A 23,606-nucleotide genomic window follows, 5' to 3' on the forward strand; every position below is an offset into this window, starting at 1 on the left:
TACTTTGGAATCTTTAAGTAAAATTATTTCACAATTACAGTAAGCATATACATCATGTTATAATAACTCATTATTTTCTCAAATCTAGTCTCTGGTTACCTGTATTTCTTGAACATGTAATATTTTTTCCTTATAACCATGTTAAGCAATTATCATAATTAAATTATGATGTTCTATTAATATGCACCTGTAATGGCCTTTTTGGGGAAGGTGTATATATTAAAATAGGTCTATTCAGATTCCCACATGCTGAAATAGTAACTCTGTTAAGTAGTTTAAAAATTAACAATATACATTATAGTTTTTTAATATTTTTTAGTTGTAGTTGGCACAATACCTTTATTTTTATGTGGTGCTGAGGATCAAACCCAGGGCCTTTCATGTGCTAGGTGAGCATTCTATCACTGAGCCACAACCCCACCCCATATATTATAAATTTATTAGTGCAAGCTAATTCTCAGAACAAAAGCATGGCGACCATTTATTACCGTGCTGCATCAATTCACCTAAGAATCGTTTCATCACAGTGCAAATTTTGCAGACATGTATGTGCACAGACTGGCTTTAGTATGCATTCTTTGTGAAGTATTCTATGCTTTAAAAGAATAATAAGTCTCATACATTTATCAACTTCAATTTTTTTAGTTACTAGGACTTTTGAAAATTACATTATAATTTTTGCTTAATGAAAAATGTGCAGTGCTTTGTATGTTTAATGGATTTATCATTAAATATTATGAAGAGTCAAATAAAGTGATACATTTCCTAAAATTCCTTCAAGATATTATAAGTACATGTCTTCAGAATCAGCAACAGAACACGGAATTGAGATTAATAATTATTGGCAATCTGGCAACGTTTATTCAAATAAGTTGGAATAGTCTGCAATGTCCTCTTAGACTGTGAAATAATCAGTATAAGAGAAAATAATTTATTTTTAGAATGAAGAGCAATTTCGTTATGTCAACAAACTATGAGTATATTTTTATTGATTAAAATTTTGGATGCAAGTAATGCTCAAAATTTGTAGATAAAAAAAAATAATGGTGCCAGACATGGTGGCACACACCTGTAATCCCAACAACTTGGAAGCCTGAGATAGGGGCATCTCGAGTTTAAAACCAGCCTCAGCAAAAGCAAGGCACTAAGCAACTCAGTGAGACCCTGTCTCTAAATAAAAGACAAAATAGTGATGGGGATGTGGCTCAGTGATCGAGTGTCCTTGAGTTCAATCACTAGTACCCACCCCTCAAGAAAAGATAGTGGGGTAAGAAATATAAACCAGTGATAGAGCTATTACTCATCATGCTTGAGGTCCTGGGTTCCATCCTCCAAAATAATAATAATAATAATAATAATAATAATAATAATAATAATAACAACAACAACAATAAAAGTGCTGCTAAGATTTAATTCTGAGAGTCAAGCTCTTATTTTTTTAATTTGTCCCTTCCAAAATGAAAGTATTGAATGTTAACATAAATTTGTATTAAGAAAGAAATATAGATCACAAGGTCTTTCCCTCCTGACATGGATTAAAGCTGTTATAAAACAAGATTGACGATTGACAGGGTTTGGCCATTTGTGAACTTTTTCCTTCCCTTCTGTGAGAACACAGTAATACTCACCTGCAATGGATGCAATAAACAAGGTGCCATCTTGGAAGTTGAAACTGGGTCCTTACCAGACACTAAAACTACTGGTGTGAGAAATAAGTTGCTATTGTTTACAAACTACACAGTCTCAGATACTTTGTCATAGAAGCACAAATGGATCCACAAAACTTAAATGTTTTCACTAATTTATAATGTATGAGAGAAAACTAAGGGCATTGCAGTTATTTGTTGCTCAATTTGTGTTTTCAGAATTCAACATGCTCTTTTAGCATGAAGAAATAAACATTGTATGAAAAACAGGGTCTCCTTTGGAGTTTTCTGGCATGTTTTCTGGATGGATTGTTGGAAGAAAAACTTACATCTTAGCCTGAACAAGAATCAATTGTAACCCAGATACAATCTTTTAAAAATAACAGATAAGCTAGTACTGGTCCGGTTCTCAAGAGCATTGGTCTTTGTGAATTTAATTTGGAGAATTTTAACTTTTAAAATATGACCAATTTCTGGCTGGTTGCTAGCTAATTGCCAGAAAATGATTCTAAATCGTGTGCACACACATACACTTAAGTAAATACAAATTTTGTAATGTTAAATAATATCTTTGAACACTTTTATTAATTAATGTCACAGCTAAGTTTAACATACTGAAAAATACAGTATTTTTAGATCGGTGGGGGCAGGGGGATCCAGAAAGATTTTTTTTTTTGAAAGCACAGATAGATAGACTGGTTACAATTATTAAGATACATGTTCAGTTATCCTCTGCCCTGGATAAATGGGTATGCTGTCTTCTAGACTTGTTGAGATGTATGAACATATTTCAGACTCTGTGAAAAAAAATCAGAACTTCCTAAGAATTACCTACAAAAATATCAGGATAAGTGATATTGAGAGTATTGGAGGAGAAAATGAACAAAGATGTTTTAATTGGCCAGAACTCCTGAAAAATAAAAGGAAGAAAGTACCTTTTGTCAATTAGAAAGTATAAGGTGTGAAAAACAAAAATAATGTCAACATATATTTTGGAAATTCACTAGGTAGAAATCAAAATATTTTAGAACAATTTTCATCTTCATAGCATTATAATTTCAAAGCTAGAAGTATTCTCTTCTAACAGGTATGAGTCAGGGTAAACCAAGACTCTGATCAATAAATGCCTTTATGACTGATATCAATCCAGTGATGTTTTACTCTGTGATACTAAGAATTCCAATAACTTGGAGGAGTCCCAAGGTCCACTAAAGCATGAAGGTTTGGTGGAGAAGCATTAGATATAGTGCAGCAGGGAAATGTATGTCAGATTTTGTTTGAAGAAAGAATAATAGGTAAAAATAAATACTTACCTAAGGTATATACTTTCCCATTATTATAAAATTATGCTTTTTAATTTTTTTTAGTTATAGTCGGACACAATACCTCTATTTTATTTATTTATTTATTTTTATGTGGTGCTGAGGAGCAAACCCAGTGCTTTGTATGTGCTAGGCAAGCAGCTCTACCACTGAGCCACAACTCCAACCCCAAAATTATGCTATATTTTGAGGAAATGCTAAAGTTTCTTTTTTAAACTTGAACAGAAATAAAATAAAATACATATGAACAGAAAATAAAACTTCAGTATACAGGGAGCACTCAATTAGTCACTTAAGAATTTATTCTGCAAACAAAACTTTAAACCTAACTGTTTTCATTAGGATTCACATTGTACCAAAAAATTCAATCTTTCCTGTGTGTGTCACTTTTTAACTGCTGTCCTTGAGGACTGAAAGTCTTGACATATACTAAGATTTAATTCTTTATACAGATAAGAAATTGATAAATAACTATCTATTTATATTCCACACACTACTTCCCATTACTCTTCTTTTTCAACAACCACATTGTAAACATCCCTTAAAACCTTTTTCAAATCTTATATCAACAACAATGTTAATATTTCCATTTCCTAAAATTTTCTGCGTTTTCTTTCTTTTGTGTACTTACTTACTTCTTTCTTCTTATAAACTAGAGCTTTATAATTATACATTGTAGTTGGGTTTATCTCAATAAATTCATATATACATGGAAATCAATTTCAATTCATGATTCCACACAGTCCTCTCCCCCTTTCCTTTCAATCCTACCTCCCTTCTCTCATTCACTTTTTCATCATACTAGACTTCATTTCTATTGTCTATTAATTTGTGTCTGATTTTTGTGTTTGAGTTTGACAAAGTTCACTTAGCATAATATTCTCCATTTCCATTCATTTACTGACAAATTCCATGTTTTCATTCTTTATTATGGCCTTGATATATATATATATATATATATATATATACACACACACAATGAAGCTCTCAAGGTAAATAAATTGTGGTATATATAAAATTTCTTAATCCATTCATCTATTGCTGGGGATTTGGGTTGAATACATATTTTATTTAGTTTTTTTTCAAGCAACAAATTTTTAAATTTGTTCATTTTAGATATGCATAACAATAGAGTGTATTTTGACATATTATACATATGTGGAGTATGACTTCCATTCTTGTGGTAGTACAGGATGTGGAATTACACTAGTCATGCATATATATATGAACATAGAAAAATTATGTCCAATTCATTCTACTGTCCTTCCTATTTCCCTCTCCCCTCCCTTCCCCTTATTCTCCTTTGTCTAATCCAATTAACTTCTATTCTTCCCCTCTGCACCCTCCCTTGTTTTGGGTTAGCATCCACATATCAGAGAGAACATTCAGCCTTTTGGTTTTGGGGATTGGCTTATTTCACTTTCATGATAGTTTCTAGTTTCATTAATTTTCTTTAAAATGCCATAATTTCATTCTTCTCTATGGCTGAGCAATATTTTATGCCACATTTTCTTTATCCATTCATTTGTTGAAGAGCACGTAGGTTGTTTCCATAGCTTGGCTATTGTGACTTGAGCTGCTATAAATATTGATGTGACTGTAATATTATGATTTTAAGTCCTTTGAGTATAGAACAAGGAGTGAGATAACTGGATCAAATGGTGATTCCTTTATAAATTGTCTAAAGAATCTCCATACTGCTTTCCATAATACTTGCACCAATTTGCAGCCCACCAGCAATGTATGGGAGTAGCTTTCTCCTCACATCTTCACCAATATTTATTGATATTCTTTATTATTGTGGTTCTGACTGGAGTGAGATGGGATCTCAGTGTAGTTTTAATTTGTATTTCTCTAATTGCTACGGATGCTGAACATTTTTTCATATTTTTCAACTATTAATATTTCTCCTTCTGTGAAGTGCTTTTTCAGCTCCTTTGCCCATTTATTGATTGAGTTATTTTTTGGTGTTAAGTTTATTGAGTTCTTTATATATCCTGGAGATTAATGCTCTATCCGAGGTGCAGGTGGTAAAGATTTTCTCCCATTCTATAGGCTCTCTCTTCACATTCTTGATTGTTTTATGTGCTGTGAAGAAGCCTTTTAGTTTGATACTATCTAACTTATTGAGTCTTGGATAATAGGAACATATCTCAACATTATAAAAGCTATATATGCTAAACTCAAGACCAACATTATTATAAATAGAGAAAAATACAAAGCATTCCTGTTAAAAGCTGGAACAACACAGGGCAGCCCTCTTTCACCACTTTCATTAGCAGTTCTTGAAACCCTAGCCAGAGCAATTAGACAAAAGAAAGAAATGAAAGTGGTACAAATAGGAAAAGAAGAGTTCAAATTATACCTGTTTGTCTATAACATGATTCTATATTTAGAAGACCCAAAAAACTCCACCAGAAAGCTTATAGAACTCATAAATGAATTCAGCAAAGTGTAACAGGATATAAATCAATACTCATAAAACAGATATGTTCCTAAACACCAATTATGAGTCAGCTGAAAGGGGAAATAGGAAAATTATCCTATTCACAATAGCCTAAAAAAAAACTTGTGAATCAATCTAACAAAAGAGATGAAAGACAGTTACAATGAAAACTACTGAACCCTAGAGAAGGAAATTGAAGAAGACTTTAAAATATGGAAAAATATCCCATGTTCTTGGATAGGTAGAATTAATATTGTCAAAATGGTCATACTAACAAAAGTGCTATGCAGATTTAATGAAATTCCTATTAAAATTTCAATGATGTTTTTCATAGAAATAGAAAAAACAGTAATGACATTCACTTGGAAAAACAAGAGACACAGAATAGCCAAAGCAATCCTTAGCAAGAAAAGAGAAGGAGGAGTCTTCATAATACCAGAACTTAAATTATACTACAGAGCTAGAGTTAAAAAAAAAAAAAACAGCATAGTATTGGAACAAAAACAGACATGAAGACCAGTGTAACAGAATAGAAGACACAGAGACAACCCCATGTGAATACAGTTATCACATAGTACACAAAAATGTCATACACATACATTTGAGAAAAGATAGCCTCTTCAACAAATGGTGCTGGGAAAACTGGAAATCTACATGTATTATAATGAAATTTAACCCCTATCTCTCACCATGTACAAAACTCAATTCAAAGTGGACCAATGACCTAGGTATTTGGTTATTTTTGTTTTCAATAATGCCTCTTCCAGTTTTTCATCTCTTTAAGTTTCCTTAAAATAAACTATATTATAGAATTAAAAAAATGTTAAAATGCACTTTCAAGAATATGTTTCTGGAATAAGAAGGAAGACTATTTATAGACCCCTCAAAAAAGTTATTTTCCAAAGGCAGATGTCAAAGATTGGAATATCTACAACAAGTATATAGAAGCACATCAAGCTAATAGTATGATAAAGGAGATGCATAAGAAAGACCATACACAAATATTGAAAAGGGGCATGAGTCAGTGAATGTTTTAGGCACTTTGCATTTGAAATATTTGATAGTCTTCCAAGAACCCTTCAAGATTTGAATTAACCAGCATTGATAAACAATGATGTTGTGCCTCATTATTACTTTTTATTAACACAATAATTGTATAAATAATGGAATTTACTGTGATATTTCTATGCCTGTATATAGCACACTTTGATCACGTCCATCCAACCACTGATCTTCCACAATTGCCCCTATCCAATCACCCATTCCCTAAGTTCAGTTTGCCTTTTTTTTTAAAAAGAGAGAGAGAGAGAGAGAGAGAGAAAATGAGAGAGAATTTTTTAGTTTTCCGCGGACTCAACATCTTTATTTGGATGTGGTGCTGAGGGTCGATCGAACCGGAGCCACACGCATGCCAGGCGAGCGCACTACCGCTTGAGCCACATCCCCAGCCCTCAGTTTAACATTTTAGTTTCCACATATGAAAAAGAACCTGCAATACTTGTCTTTCTGTGTCTAGCATTTTACTTTACAGGATGCTCTCCATTTTGCTGCAAATGACAGGATTTCTTTTTCTTTTTCTTTTTCCTTTTTTTAGGACTGAATAGTACCCCAGTGTGTGTGTGTGTGTGTGTGTGTGTGTGTGTGTGTGTGTGTATGTATGTATATATATATATATATATATATATATATATATATATATATATTTTCCATATCAGTTTATCTGTCAATGGGCATTTGGGGTGATTACATATCTCAGCTATTGTGAATAGTGTGGAAATAAACATGAGCATGCAGAAATCTCTTTTGTATGAAAACTTCATTTCCTTCGGATATATATTCAGCAGTGGGGTAGCTAGATCATTTAGCAGTTCTTTTTGAGAAACTTCCACATTTCCACTGTTAATATTTATTCCTCTTTCTCCACATCTCCAGCATTTGCTATTTTTTGTTTTGTTTTGGTTTTTGTTTTCATTTTTGTTTCTTTGGTGTTTGTTTTTGTTTGTTTGTTTATTACAATAACCATTCTAACTGGTATAAAATGGTATCTAGCTAGAGTTTTAATTTACATTTATTTGCTGATTAATGATATTGAACATTTTTTTCATATATTTATCAGTCATTTGTATTTCTTTTGAGAAATATCTATTTAGATCATTTGCTTATTTTAACTGAATTTTTAAAATTTGTTACTGTTAAGTTTTTTGAGCTCTCTATATATTCCAGATTCTATAGGTTGTCTCTTCACTCTGATGATTGTTTCTGCTGTACAGAAGCATTTGGTTTGATGTAATCCCATTGTCAATTTTTGTTTTTGTTCCCTGTGCTTTAAGACTGGGGACAGGACAATGATGTCCATCCTCATTGCTTTTACTTAATATAGGACTAGAAATTTTAGCTACAGCAATTATATAAGGTAAAGAAATAAAAACCATACAAATAAGAGAAAGGATAAAGTCGAATTACCCCTGTCTGCAGATGATATGATTCTATTCATAGAAAAACCTGAAGATTCCATCATAAAAGTAGCAATAAAGTAGCAAGATACCCAACAAACATACAAAAATTTTTAGCTTTTCTCTACCCAAAGAATGAACTTGCTGAGAAAAAAAATGAAAATCCATCATTTATTATAGAGTTTGTATAGTTTATGTTAGAACTGAGTCTCAAAAGAGAGCTTTTCTTTTTTTTTTGCTATATTGTTTTTCATTTTACATGAAATTTATTTTATACTTGAAAAATTTTGAATGTATTTTTAAATCACACTAAAATACGAATAATTTTATTATCTTTGCTTTTAAATGTATATTTAACATACATAAAAACATGAAATTATACATATTAATGTAGCATCATGTAAAAATTTTAGAACTTTATTTATTGTATAATTTTAAATCCACCTTAGTTTTTTATGCATACAGTTTGGTAGCATTAAGTTCTTTCCCATTGCTGTGTAACCACCACCACCATCCATCTTCAAAAATCTTTTAATATTCAAACTGAAATTTTGCACACATAAAACAGTAAAGTACCATTTCTTCACCCAAACCATTAGAAACCATTTTTCTGCTTTATGTTTTTATGAATTTGACTATTCTAGATAAATATTAAAATTGAAATAATATAATAGTTATACTTTTGTGACTCTCTTATTTCATTTAGAATGATGTCTTTATCATTCATTCATATTATTGTGTTAGAATTTCTGGGCTTTTTTGTCTGTATATATGAATTTATGTCAATTTTAATCAACAGAAATAGTATTTACTTATTTACTTTAAACTGAATAATAACAAATTATATTTTTTTTTAGGTACAAAACAATGATTAAACTACATATTCATTATAGACTTGTTAAATCTATAATGCATTTCCATTTTTAAATACATGCTTTCTTCAATTAGAACAAGCTATTTGTAAAATAAAGTGCATTTAATATTACACATGCAAAATTATGAATAATTCAATAAATTACAAGCTGGAGACTACACTATGTTACATTAGAAGGAGAATTAATGCTAAGTTAGAACCAGGAACCACAACCAATGGTAAAAATTTAAATGTGCATTGATAAAGGTGATGATACTTTACAGTATATTCAATCATAACATTATAAAAGATCTCTATTTTAAGACTACATTTAGTAGCATAAAAATAATTTGAAGTAGGAAATATCTTAAAAATGATTTGATAAAGTTACTATAACCATGAGATTATTGACTAGGATGGACAATAAAAATGAAAAAAAAGAGAAATTGTGAGATATTGGTATAATAGTTTAATTTGGAAATTTTATTAAATATGGATCCTCTGAGAAAGAGATGAGTTAAAGACAATGAAGATGTTTTAAGTCTAGAAGACCGAACAGAAGGTGTACATTTTCTCAAGAAGTATAATGTCAAGAAAGTAGTTTTTCAGAGGAAGGCAGAGCAAGATGGAAAATATGCCTATTAACAATACTCTTTCCTCTACAAATTCATGAATAGAAACAATGATTATATAATCAAAAATATGTTTACAAGACCTAAGAAAACCAGATGAGAGATCACAGTACCTAGTTATTGTATAATGATAAAGAAGACACATTCAAGATGACAGGAAGAACTGTTTAATATTACCCATGGCCCCTCTCACAACCCCAGGCAGAATAGTGCAAAGGGACATGTCATCTACTTAGAATAATAAAAGAGAAGTAAGTGTAGGACTTTAACTTGCAACCCAACACAGGGATAACAAAGTAAAAACCAGTACCAAGAGTCATCCACAGTCCCTAACTTTAGACCATGACACATGAACTGATTCATCAGATAGGCTATAACATGAGGCAAGAACCTGTAGCCTCTCAGAGACAAATTCATTCTCCAGCTCATATCACTGCTGACAAACTACAGATGCCTTGGTCACTGTTGTGTATCCGAAGTATTCTGGCAGAAAGACCTCTAGTAGCTACAAGCCTCAGATACACCAAAGTGCAATATATACCTCAGAGACCATAAGCTTACAGCACCAACTTCAAAGGCCATGAAATCCCATCAGCATGGCAATCTTAGCTTAGAGTGTCCATAGCATGTCAATGATAGTAGAGCATGGGCTCAAGGACACCTTCAGAAAGTCTACCCAAATTCTATCAACAGACTTACAGTTTAAAAGGCATTCCAAGATGAAACCAGGCTGTCAAGACTGTAATAAGTACCTACTTCTTGAAAGCATCGACATCGATACATAACCACAAGGATCAAGAACAACCATGGCAAAATAATATCACCAAATATGCAGAATTATATGCCAAAAACTGACTATAAAGAGACAGAGATAGACTACATGACAAAGAATTCAAAAGTGGCACATAAACTGGCTCAAAATATTCAGTGAAGTCATAGTAACCAAGATGATATGGCAGTTGGTCACAAACACACACACATAACCAGTGGAAGATTAGAAAGAGCAAAAAATAAAGCCACTCATTTATAACCAAACAAATTTTTCTCAAAGATTTCAAGAATACACAATGGGAAGAGAATAATCTCTTCCATAAATGGTGCTAATAAAATATGATATTCTGAATCCATCAGAATATTAGAATGTTATCTTTGATAAAATAAAAAAAAATTCAAAACGGATGAAAGACCTAAGTGTAAGACTTAAACCTATGAAACCACTAGAAGAAAAGAGGGATAAAAACTTTTGACCTGGGTGATGAATGTTTGAAAATGAATTTGAAAGCACAAGTGACAAAACAAAAAATGACAATTGGATTATATCAAACTAAAAGACTTTGAAAAGCAATGAAAATAATCCAGAGTAAAGAGAAAACCTATAAATTGGGATAAAATCTTGCAAAGTATATATTTAATAGATGGTAAATATTCAAAATGAATAAGGAATCTGAATAACTCAATAGCAAGAAAAAAATGAACACAAATAAATACTGAGCCAAAGACCTCAATAGAAAGTCCTCTCAAGAGCATCCATAATTTGGCCAACAGGTTTATGGAAACTGTTCAATATTACTAATCATCAATGATATCCTGAAAACCCATTGAGGTTTTATTTCAATCCAATTAGAATGACTACTATCTAAGTCAAAAGACAGCCAGAGTTGACAAAGATGTGGACAAAGGAAAACCTTTGCACACAGTTAATGGGATATACAACCACTATAGAAAATAAAATGAAGCTCACTCAAAAAATTAAAACTAAAACTGCTATATGATAAACAATCACACATTGCATACATATCTGAAGGAAGTGAAATAAGTATATCAAAGAAATCTTTGCACTCCCCTGATTATCACAGGACTATTCACAACAGAGATGAATTAATGTGTGTCCATTAACTGATTAATGGATCAAGAAAATGTGATAGCAACACACAATAGAACACGATATAGACATAAAAAAGAGGGAAATTCAGTCATTTGCAACAACACAGATGTACCTCCAATACAGTATGTTAAATGAAAGAAGCTAATCACAAAAGACAAATACCTCATGATATATCTAAAAGTAGGATGGTGGTTATTAGAAACTGGGGTGTTTAAGAGTGGTAAGGATTTGAAAATTTGGCCAAAGGATGCATAGTTATAGTTTGACAAAAATTTGATTGCACAGCATGACTGTAGCTAAAGATAATGTATTCAATTCTTGAAAAAACAAAGAAAGTAGATATAAAGTGTCTCATCATAGAAATAATAATTATTCAGTAATGCACTTGTTTTATATATATATATATATATATATATATATATATATACACTTCAAAACATGTTGTATATAAGATATATAATTTCACGTATCAACATGCAACAAATAAAGAATAAAAATAAATTTTATTGAACAATTTTGAAATTTAGTTTTTACATTGTTGATTATATGCCTAGCTCTATATTCTTTTTATTGTTAATAGTTATTATTAGTTAGCAAGTACATAATTACTATGATTGAACTACTTTGGATTTTAAAAAGTAAAGTATTTTTGGAATATATTTAAAGAATTGTAGAAAAATGAAATCAAATTTCAAGGAAAATGTTATAAACTACAAAAAGACATAGATATATGTTGTATAAAGATAATAGTTTTATCACAGAGGATTTGGTTTGTAAAAAATGAATGAACAAAGAATTTATAGTATTTCTTTTTACTCAAATAATTTAATATAATATTCTATTAACATAAATTGTTTCCACAATACTTCAGTATGTTTTATAATGAAGATTTTAATAAAAATTAAAGTGGCAAGTAGGGTGACAATAGTTTCTGCAGACTCAGTTTCTAAGTCTTAGAATTCACAATTAACTTCCTCTGGCACAGCTCTCTACAATGGAAAAAAAAATAACTATGTAAAAGAACACCTATAAGCTTCAGACTTGAAGTCTCTTATATGTCTGTAATGTATTGTGTGGATTAGTATAGTAAAGAGGAGAGAATGGCCATAGGAGATTTGGGGTTATTGAAATGCTTTGTCAAAATTTTGCTGGCTTTTGCTAATATGCCAGCAGTCTCCCATTGAGCAAAGAAAAGATTTAACTGGCACCATGGGAACTCCTACTTCTACTCTCACATTGTGAATTCATAGGGGAAAAATACAATGTTGATCTGGGAAATGACTTTTTTGGATATGATTCCAACAATGCAACGGAAGACAAAAGCAAAAATAAACTAATGGGAATACATTAAACCAAAAAGCTTCTGCACAGAAACTGAAAACTGAGAGTTAAGAAACAATTTACAAAATAGGGGAAATTTTGCCAACTCTGCATTTGATAAGAGGCTAATATCTAGAAAATATAAAGATATTGGGTTCAAACTCAATAGTAACAAAACCAGTACCTGCATTGAAAAGACACAAAAGGTCAAGGGTAAAATATTTTCTCTGATATGCAGAAGCTAGAAGAAACTAAGGAGAATAAAAATAAATAGGGTGGTTAATTCCATGAAACCAGAAAAAAAAAGGTCACTTCTAATAGAGGAAGATAATTAAGGGAGAGGGAGGAGGAATGAGTAAAGGAGGAATGGTAGAATTAATCTGACCAAATTTTCCTCTCTACATATATGCACATGCTACAGTGAATTTTACATTATGCATATTTATAATGCACTAATTTAGGAAAAACACTATAAATAAATAAGAGCAAAGGATCTGAAGAAATGAAACATTTCTCAGAACAACATATACAAATAAACAATAAGTATATTTAAAAAAAAGCTCAAGGTAGTACTAGGCAAATGTAAATTAGAACTCCAATCACAGATGATCTACCACTTTTTAGAATGATTATTATCTAAAAGACATAAGAAATATTGTTGAGAACTTGAGAAAAGGAAAGCCTCTCAGAGCTGGGGGGAATGTAATTTAATGACATTGTGGATAACAGTATTATGATTCCTCAAAAACTAAAAATAAAACTAACATTTGTTCCAGCACTATTGCTACAGAGAATACAATCAAAATGATATCTGTACCACTATGTGCATTGCAGACTATTCATAATAGTCAAGACAGGAAATGGATAAATACATAAAGAAAATTTGTACACACACACAAAATCAGAAATCCCATAAATTATATTATTTGCAACAAAATGGTTGGAACTATAGGACTTTATTATGTTAAGTGAGGTAAACTAGGCACAGAAAGATAAGTTTCTTATGAACTCACTCATTAAAATAATCTAAGAAGCTGGTCACATAAAAGTAGACAATAAAACAGCCATTACCAGGTTCTATATTGCTTTGGAGGTGAGGGTTTGTGATATGTTGGTCAAAGGATATAATTTGTCAATTACATTAGACAAATAGTTTCAAGAGATTCTATTGTACATGGTGAATATTGTTTTCAGTATATTTACTCTTTTGTTTGTTTGTTTATTTATTTATTTACTTTATTGGTTCTTTTTAGTTGTACATGACAATAGCATATATTTTGACAGAATTATAAAAGCATGGAATATATCTTCTTCTAATTCAATCCTCAGTACCTCTCCTTCCCCTTCTCTCTTCTCTATTGATCATTTGACCATTTACCCTGGACTCTTAAAAATATTGAGATAGTGGATGAAAACATGTTCTTATCACAAAAATCAGAGCTGTGAGATAAATAATGTGGATTATCTAATCATCGCATAAGAATATGTTCTTCAAAACATCAAATTATACATGATAAATGCATGCATTTTGTTAATATAGAATAAATACAAACAAAAACTAGAAAAAAATTCTGAAACAGGAAACAAACTTAGTCTATAATGCAGAGTTATATCTGGCAGGATCTCAGCAGAAAATAGATGGCACACTCCAACAAGGGTATTGAGGGAATTTTAGCTAAAGAAACATGTCTGAAGTCTTGGAAGGATTTAGGAATACAAATAAGGAATTTCTATGTGTTTATAAGAATAAATGAACACTTGGAGCTATTAACAGTGAATAACCTTTTACCAAACCAAAGTAACAAAGGGAAGAAGTTATACTGGAAAGAAGAAAGAGAAAGAATGTCTCTCTACATAAGGCAGCTTTCAGGAGCGCTGATCTTTGGTTGAGCAACATAGGCAGCTTCATGTGTGTTGGCTGAGAGGGAGCTGGAGGAACATATTCCAAAATAGCTGTGTTTTACTTACTGTCTTGAGTAGTAACTCTCCCTCAGTTGAACAAAACCAGAAACCAATTATCAAGAAATCTTGATTCTTCCTTTAGATGAATGACACAGAATAGAAACCATTAAACAAAATGTCTGGGAGGTTATTGTTTTGGACTGAGCACCCATTTGGCCCTGACAGAACAGACCAAACCAAAATGTAATCACTTAAGCTAAATTCTACATAATCAGACTAAAATGTGAGGTATATAAATCAATTCCAAAACAGACTAGTTTTTCCTGAAAAAGGATTCTGGTCAATCTGAATCAGCATAATAGACCAATGTCCCTTAAAAAAAAAAGTAACCTAGAGTGACATGTGACAATAAATCAACTGTTTCTATTTTACTCTTTGCTTCTTCCCAAATCACAAAATCCACTCTTCTGCTTTTGTGCAGTGAGTGCTCTTATTGTATTTTGTAGAAGGTAGACTGCACTGATTCATGAATCATTAACAAAGCTAAGTCAATCTATAAATAAATTTGTTATTTTGGTTTTTTGACATATGACATATATTGAGATGCAGAATGGACTTGGAATAGAAGAGTGGAATAGGGAATATTCAGTACATACATAATTAAAAAATATGACAGTAATGATTATCCTTAGAGAAGAGATTATGAATCAAAGAAGGAAATTCAAAAAATGAAAACTCTCTATTTGTGTCTAAAATTTGTATTTGAATTAGTTTTTCAAAATAATATGCTCATGAAGTTTGTAATTTTTATATTTGAATGTTATCTACATTTGGCTATATTATATAATTTGCTCATGAAATGATTGCCATTTCACCTACTTATAAAAACATTAAATATTTTGAAGGTTTTTTAGTATTATTTGTTTCCACTCATTAAAAAAATCTTTTTTTTTATGCAACCCATTGTTGAATGCCTTTATTCTTATGACTAGAAGTAATTGAATCTAATGTGACATATTCTGAGATTTAATAAAGTAAAATATTCAAAGATGCCTGGTATCAATTCTCCAAAATCATTTAGTCAAACTGGATCTGGTCTTATAGTATACTATTTGTTTTATTCATTATTATCTATATTATTTAAAATCAAAGTCTAGTGTGATGGTAAATTGAATAAGTTTATTGCAAATACATCTAACAAGAGATTTGCTCCCAACCTCAGTTCAGTAGATAACTAATTGTGCATAAGAAACAGTCCCACAGGGATCTCTGTCCCCAGGAACTCTTTCTACTAACTCATATGAGATAAGGAAATATGAATATAGTGTCCCAGGGACCTCAGAAACAGCATATAAATAGAACTCCCACAAAACATTCTGGGTATTTTCTAATATTTTTTTTCCTAACAGACTCTTTTCCTTTTTGGATCTGTATCAGCTAAAAACAAACAGTTCTGAAACTCATATGTAAAGATGCAACCATGGACTGTAGTTTCTTCTGTTTCTGAACGTTTCAAAAATTCAAGTGTGTTCCTTTACAAATTTGTTTTTATTGAAAAATATTTTTGAACATAAGGTAAGAAAAAAGACATTTGTTTTTAAAGGTTCATGAATTCTTTGGAAAGTTTGGGCTCTGGGTAGATTTTAGGGCCTCATGGTGCCTAGGCATATATGAAGCAGAGAGAACTTAATTTCAGGTAGCTTTTTGTAAACCTTGGAAATATCTTGTATAGTGGCTCTAGGAACAAATAGATTTCTCTTTTTAATTATTTTTTTTTCTCAATGTGTCATTTAAAGCATTAAAATAATCTAAAATTTCATGGAGTATTTCTGACAGATATTACTTAAATGATGTATGAAGCTTTCATTCACTCATGAAACTATAAAAATGTATCATTTAAAAATGTTTGGTCAATAGTCATATTAACTTCTTATGTTTCAAGGATATTGGTTTCAGATGAAAATGACATTGATTTCTTTGTGTCATCCTTTTTTCACTGTAAAGCTAAAAAGTCCTATAAGAACAGATAAAATACTATGTGTTATGAAAATGAAGAATGTGAATAAGCTACACTAGAAAAAAGTGAGGAAAGATACAAAGAAGAGGTCAACAGGAACAGACTGACAATTTATTAACATGATTTTTAACATTTTTATATAAACAGATTCCTATGTAATGAGATAGGAATGGAAAAACACTAGAAGCAGAAGAACAAAACAGCAGATGGGATTCCAAGAGATAAAATAATGAAATATGAGCATGAATATGAAAAGATGAGATCCAGGAGTAGAATTACAGAGCTTTTAGTACACGTCAGAGTAAATCAAATAGACACATCGTCACTGATATTTTGAAGGAAATATCCAGAGAAATGAAGGGCTCAGGGGTAATCTCCATTCACAGATAAAACTACATTTAAGGTGAATAATAAGAACAAAATTCTAAATAATACAGATATTTTAAAAATTGAAATTAAATTGGAGGGATTATTTGTCTTAATTGTTATAAGTAATTAATTGTGGAAGGAATCCTGGAGGATAAAACCTAAAATAAATTGAAGGTTGGCAAGAATAGGAAAATATAAAATGTAGGGTTAGAGAGGTAGCTCAGTGGTAGAATGCTTGTCTAAGATCCACAAGGCCCTGGGTTTGATCCTAAACACAACAAAAACAAAGAGTTATTGCTTGAAAGATGTAAAATGTGAAAATAAGTATTCCCAACAAATAGGCAATATGGTATTCAATAAATTCTGACCATGCTTATTTCATTTTCTGCCTACAACATAGGATTTTCACCTGAAAAAGAACTTGGATCAAGATTGTTTCAAAATTAGTTGTGTTCATATAACATCTAGCATAAGTCAAGCTCAAATAAAATATAGAGGCCACAAAACATTCAAGAAATATTTCTAGAATACACGTTTTCTTTTAAATCTTAACAGTTCGAATTTATAGTCTCTATATTTCACTACCTCATTTAAGGTATTAATAGCTTTTTGATCTTTAGAAGCTTCTAGTTATTAGCACACAATAGAAATCAATAACTAACAACATCCTGAAATATGGGCACCATAATATTTTTTTATGTGGTTTGGAGGTATGTACTAGATGATTTAAAAAGTGTGTTTATTGGAGTGTTTGGCACACAGGGTGCATTAAAGATTAGTTGCAATTATTGATTTAATATTTTTGTTACACACTTCAGAATCAGGATACTCTATAATCAAAAGTCAATGTTTACACCCTAGCTCTGAGTAGTTATGTGTGAATCCACTCAGGATAGCTTTGAGGATTTAATAAAATAGAGAATATAAAAATTGTGCCTTCTAATCCTAAGCATGTAATCTGATAAACTTTAATCACTACTGGACTGGCAGAATAACTCAAATTTTGTCATATCAATGCTGTCTCAACTCTCCATATGAGTAGTCACCATTTTACAAAGATTAGGAATTTTATGGACTGTATTTCACCACTGATGAAAAAGAAAAATATAAATTTTAAAACCTGCTTTACTTCATTTTCCTTTCTCAAAATACTCCTTTACTCAGCTAATGAATCCTGTTGTTTTTATTGTGTCTTTTAGCTGAGAAACAGACATATGTATGTACTTGAAATGTGAAATGATTGGTGAATTTGAATAAGTCTCTGGGGCCTGAACTGGGATATTGAGGTTTCTCCTGACAGCAGTTATGTGTAGTTCAAAAAATATGGTTGTAGCCATGTATAATCAATTACTTATCATTTTTCAAATGCTCATACTTAAATAGGATAACATTATGTTTATTTTATAATGGAAAGTCCCTTATAAGGATAAATTAAGTAAAATTTAATATAAAACTTAATGTTCAAAGTTTGAACTTATCAGTTATGTGAGAAAAAGCACATTGAAAATCTATTCTGTTTGTTTGTTTGTTTTGCAGTAGTGGAATTCAAACTAGGGGTCCTCTACCGCTGCATTACAACCCAGTTCTTTATATTTTTAAATTTTGACACAGGCTCTCCATAGGTTACCCTTGTTGACCACAATCCTGAACTCCTGCTATCTGAGCCTCTTGAGCAGATGGTGTTATAGGCCTGCACCAATAAACTGGACTGCAAAACCAAACTTTTAAGCAGTGGAAAATCTTAACTGTCTCAATTTATACTTAAAAAAACTGATGTTAAAAATATTTGAAACTTTCACTCAATTCTAAAAGGCTGAAGTTGATTCAACAGTCTTCTTACTATGCATGGAGGTAATATAATTAATTATTCAATTAATTATTTGAATTAAATAAGGATTATCTTGTTTTTCATAGGGCCAGGTATTTTCCACCTACTTCTTTTGCTATTGCTTGAATATGAGGTACCTCATATCCACTGGCAGTAGCATGTCTAAGTATAAATATTCAGATTCCATTGTCCCATGACACATCTACTATATCAGATGTCCAGAGATAGAAAATAATAAACTTCATGTCAACCATATCCTTACCTGATTTTCATAACACCAATGGTTTGAAAACCATTGTTAGAAGTCTCTAAAACATAGTCACATCCACTTCTCCTTGCATCTTTATCAGTACTCCAGGACATATTTATTGTCAGACTGATTAAATATAGGAGGAATTTCAGTTTTAGAAAGGTAATTTTACATGTTGAAAGTAACTGCCTTTAATTTGTACTGATGTGAAAGGTAATTTGGTCACCTGTCGTAACATCATTTATATTATTTGCCCCATATGTAACTGCATGCCGTCATATGTGAGTGGATTGCCAATATTGAACTATGTTTCAACATTTCATAACTCTCTTTTTGACACTTTCTTGATACAGGGGAAGCAAACTGAAGAGAATGGCACTAATTAATGAAAGCCACCCAGAAGAGTTCATCCTACTAGGCTTTGATGACCACCCTTGGCTAGAGCTTCCTCTGTTTGTTATTCTTCTAATAACATACCCAATGGCCATGATGGGAAACATAGCCATCATTCTGGTGTCCCAATTAGACCCCTGTCTTCATAGACCCATGTATTTCTTCCTCACCAACCTCTCCTTCTTGGACATGTGTTATACCACAAGCATTGTGCCTCAGATGCTATTTAACCTGGGTAGCTCTAAGAAGACCATCAGCTATGTGGGGTGTGCAGTTCAGTTGTTTCTTTTCAGTACAATGGGAAGCACAGAATGTCTTCTCCTGGCTCTCATGGCTGTTGATCGCTATGTGGCCATCTGCAGGCCTCTGCACTACACCCTTATCATGAATCAGCACATCTGTATCCTGTTAGTGTCCATTATGTGGATAAGTGGAATTACTTATGGTGTCTTTGAGGTCACTCTAACATTACAGTTGCCACTGTGTGGCATCAATAAACTGGATCACTTGTTTTGTGAGATTCCAGTTCTGATAAAGACTGCCTGTGGGGAAAAGGAGGCTAATGAGTTTACACTCTCTCTGGTATGCTCTTTTTTAATAGCTGTTCCTCTATGCTTAATTCTTGTCTCCTATGTGAGTATTGGACATGCCATATTTAAGATTAAATCTTCTGAAGGAAGGAAAAAGGCTTTTGGAACATGCTCCTCTCATCTCATTGTAGTTTTCTTATTTTATGGCCCAGGCATTAGCACGTACATTCAATCCCCCTCTTCCATCTCGAGGGATCAACCCAAGTTCATGGCTCTGTTCTATGGAGTGATGATTCCTACAATCAACCCCTTCATCTACACACTGAGGAATAAGGATGTGAAGGGAGCATTAAACAAACTTATGAGGGGCATTTTCAGATGCTAGTGATACTTGGTAGACATCAAATTAAATTATTTAACAATTAGAGTAGGGCCATATGGATCTCTGACACCTACGTCTAATTCTCATAATCCTATCTCATGTTACAGGTTCTTCTTGAAAAGCATGTGATATTTTTTATATTCTTTATAATCTATGGTAAATGGGATGATATTTAGCCAATTTTCACCAACATCACCTCTTTGTTGTGAGATTATATTAAAATAATTCTATTCTGGTAGCTATGTTCTGAGACAATTTTGTTAAGTAATTTGAAAACTAACAACATAAGTTATATCATATATTGAATAGTTGTTTTAGTCAGATTTTTCATTGCTGTGACCAATATAATTGACATGTACAATTTAGAGGAAGGAAAGCTTATTTGGTGCTCATAGTTTCAGAGATCTCAATCCATAGACCATCAACTACAGGCCCATGGTGAGGCAGGGGATCATGGGGGAAGGACATAGTAGAGGGAGCCTGCTTCCCTTGTGGCATAAAGGAAACAGAGTGAGAAGAGGGAAAAGGAAGATGAATCCTCTCAGGGATGGCCCCCAATGACACACCTCCTCCAGCCATGCCTCTCCTACCTATTGTTATCACCCAGTCAGTCCATTCAAACTATGATAATTAGGTTACATCTTTCACAATTCAATCATTTTACCTTTCAAAATGCCTGCATTAATACAGGAGCTTAGGGAGACACCTCATATCCAAAGTATAACAATAGATTAAGCAAGTAATCATAACAATAGCACAGGAATGCAGTTAATGAGCTCAGTTTAAATGAAAATATTTTATCACTCTCCTCAAATATGGCCCAGGATTATGTACAGACTGGCTACATTCTGCAGTCTCTGTGAAGCAGTCTGTGCTTTCACAGAATCCTGAATCTCATGATTGATTATCCTCAATTTATGCAGATGCCATTGCTTAATGAATGTTATATATTATTTATTATTTTATATATTTAAAATATTAAATATTTTAATATACAGTTTAATCCACTTTAGTGGGTAAAATAGAGAGATATATTATTAAAAAAATGAGTCCTCTGAATTAGTGAGAGTAAAAAAGAAGATATATTTATTGGCAATCTGGCAACATTTCTGTGCATAAATTGGAATAATCAGGAATGCCTTTTGAATAGGAAAGAATTGCTTGCTATCACTGCAGAGTATGCATTACAGCCAATTGTAGGGCTTTTTTTTCTATTTCTATAAAGAAAGTCATTGGTATTTTGATGGGAATTGCAATGAATCTATAGATCATTTTGTGTAGTATAGTCATTTTAACAATATTAATTCTCTAATTCGTAAATAAACATGGAACATTTTTTCCTTTTTATGTTCTTTATAATTTTTACCAATGTTTTATAATTTTTATTATAGAGATCTGTTGCTTCATAATTAAACTAATTCTTAAATACTTTTATTTTTTTACAGCTATTACAAATTAAATTGCTTTTTTTTTTTAACAACTTAATTTGTAACTCTGCTTTTGGTATATGTGAATGCTGCTTTTTTTTTTCCTGTATGTCGACATTGTATCTGCAACTTTACTGAATTTATCAGTTCTAATATCTTTTTGATGATTATATAGCTTTCTCTATGTAAAAAATCATATCATATGCAAACATGGATAATTTAACTTCTTTCCAATTTGGATACCCTGCATTTATTTTCTTGCATAATTGCTCTTATCAAGACTTCCAATACTATATTAAATAAGATTGGTAAAAGTGAGTATCCTTATCTCACTTCAGATCTTTGAGGGAATGTTTTTAGCTTTTCCCCATTTGATAGGATATTAGTAGTAGATTTGTTATGATGATCATATACTTTTGCTCTTCATTCTGTTAATGTGTAATATCATGTTTATTGATTTTTATATGTTTAACTATCATTGCAGCCATTTGATCATGGTGTATAACCTTTTTGAAGTACTGTTGTTTGTTGAATTCAGTTTGCTAGTATTTTGTTGAGAATGTTTTGCATCTATGTTCATCAGGAATTTAAATTTGTAGCATTTTTATTGTTGTATCTTTGTCTGATTCTTGTATCAAGATAATGATTACTTCGTAAAAGAGTTTTTCAGAGGTCTTTTCATTTCACTTTCTTAGAATCGTTTCAGAAAAATTGAAATTAATTATTCTTTAAAAGTTTTGTAAAATTAGCAGAAGAAACATCATGTCCTGACTTTTTTAGATGGTATCATTATTGCCTGTTTTGATTTCCTTTTTGATTCAATTCTAGTAAGTTGTGTGTGTTTGGGAATTTATCCATTTATTCTAAGTTTTACAGTTTTTTATTGTTTTTTTGTTTGTTTGTTTTTTGCTTGTTTTGGGCAATGTTGAGGATTGAACCTAAAGTTCATTTTAGGCAAGTATTCTATCACTGAGCTATATCCCCAGCCCTAGGTTTTACAGGTTTTAACATATAACTGTTCATTGTGTATCTTATGGTCCTTTGCATTTCTGTGGTATATGTGGTCTCTATTTCTCTCTCTGAATTTTTTTTTCTCTCTCTTTTTTCTTAGTTAGTCCACTAAATTCATACCAGCTTCATTAATCTTTTTAAAAAACCAACTCTGCTTCATTGATCTGTATTGTTTTTCTTTTTTTATTATTATTAGTTGTTCAAAACATTACATAGCTCTTGACATATCATATTTAATACATTTGATTCAAGTGGGTTATAAGCTCCCATTTTTACCCTGTATACAAATTGCTGAATCACATTGGTTACACATCCACTTTTTTACATACTGCCATACTAGTGTCTGTTGTATTCTGTTGCCTTTCCTATCCTCTACTATCCCCCATCCCCTCCCCTCCCCTCCCATCTTCTCTCTCTACCCCATCTACTGTAATTCATTTCTCTCCCTTGTTTTTTCCCTTTCCCCTCACTTCCTCTTATATGTAATTGTGTATAACAATGAGGGTCTCCTTCTATTTCCATGCAATTTCCTTTCTCTCTCCCTTTCCCTCCCACCTCTATTCTCTGTTTAATGTTAATCTTCTTCTCATGCTCTTCCTCCCTTCTCTGTTCTTAGTTGCTCTCCTTATTATGATCTGATTTTTATTATTCCTTTTTTCTGCAACTTTATATTTGGTTTGTTCTTGCTTTACTAAGTACTTCAGATATATCATTAAGTTTATTTGAAATCTTTCTATTTTTTCCAATGTATACATTTATTGCTATGAACTTTCCTGTCACTACTGTGCTATAGTCCACAGATTTTGATATAGTGTTGTTTTATTTTCATTTGGATTCAAGAAATTTTATTTCTTTTTACTTTCTTCAATGTCCCATTGGTCATTTAGGAGCATATTATTCAAATTCCACATATTTGCTTATTTTTCTATTATTCTTATTT

At 31.6% G+C, this 23,606-nt stretch overlaps 1 protein-coding gene across 1 annotated transcript; it reads left to right on the forward strand.

The window, feature by feature from the left end:
• The first annotated feature begins 19,295 nt into the window (after nt 1–19,295).
• Nucleotides 19,296–20,231, forward strand: LOC113176605 (olfactory receptor 2B11-like). Its single transcript, XM_026381093.2, has one exon. It carries the CDS (start codon nt 19,296–19,298, stop codon nt 20,229–20,231), a length of 936 nt encoding a protein of 311 aa, XP_026236878.2.
• Nucleotides 20,232–23,606: the final 3,375 nt, after the last annotated feature.

The sequence above is a fragment of the Urocitellus parryii genome, chromosome 8 (genome assembly GCF_045843805.1).
Source record: "Urocitellus parryii isolate mUroPar1 chromosome 8, mUroPar1.hap1, whole genome shotgun sequence".
In the NCBI taxonomy this organism is placed as follows: domain Eukaryota; kingdom Metazoa; phylum Chordata; class Mammalia; order Rodentia; family Sciuridae; genus Urocitellus; species Urocitellus parryii.

Excerpts from the sequence above, each read along its gene's own strand:
- LOC113176605 (XM_026381093.2), top strand. The coding sequence starts at position 19,296 with ATGGCACTAATTAATGAAAGCCACCCAGAAGAGTTCATCCTACTAGGC.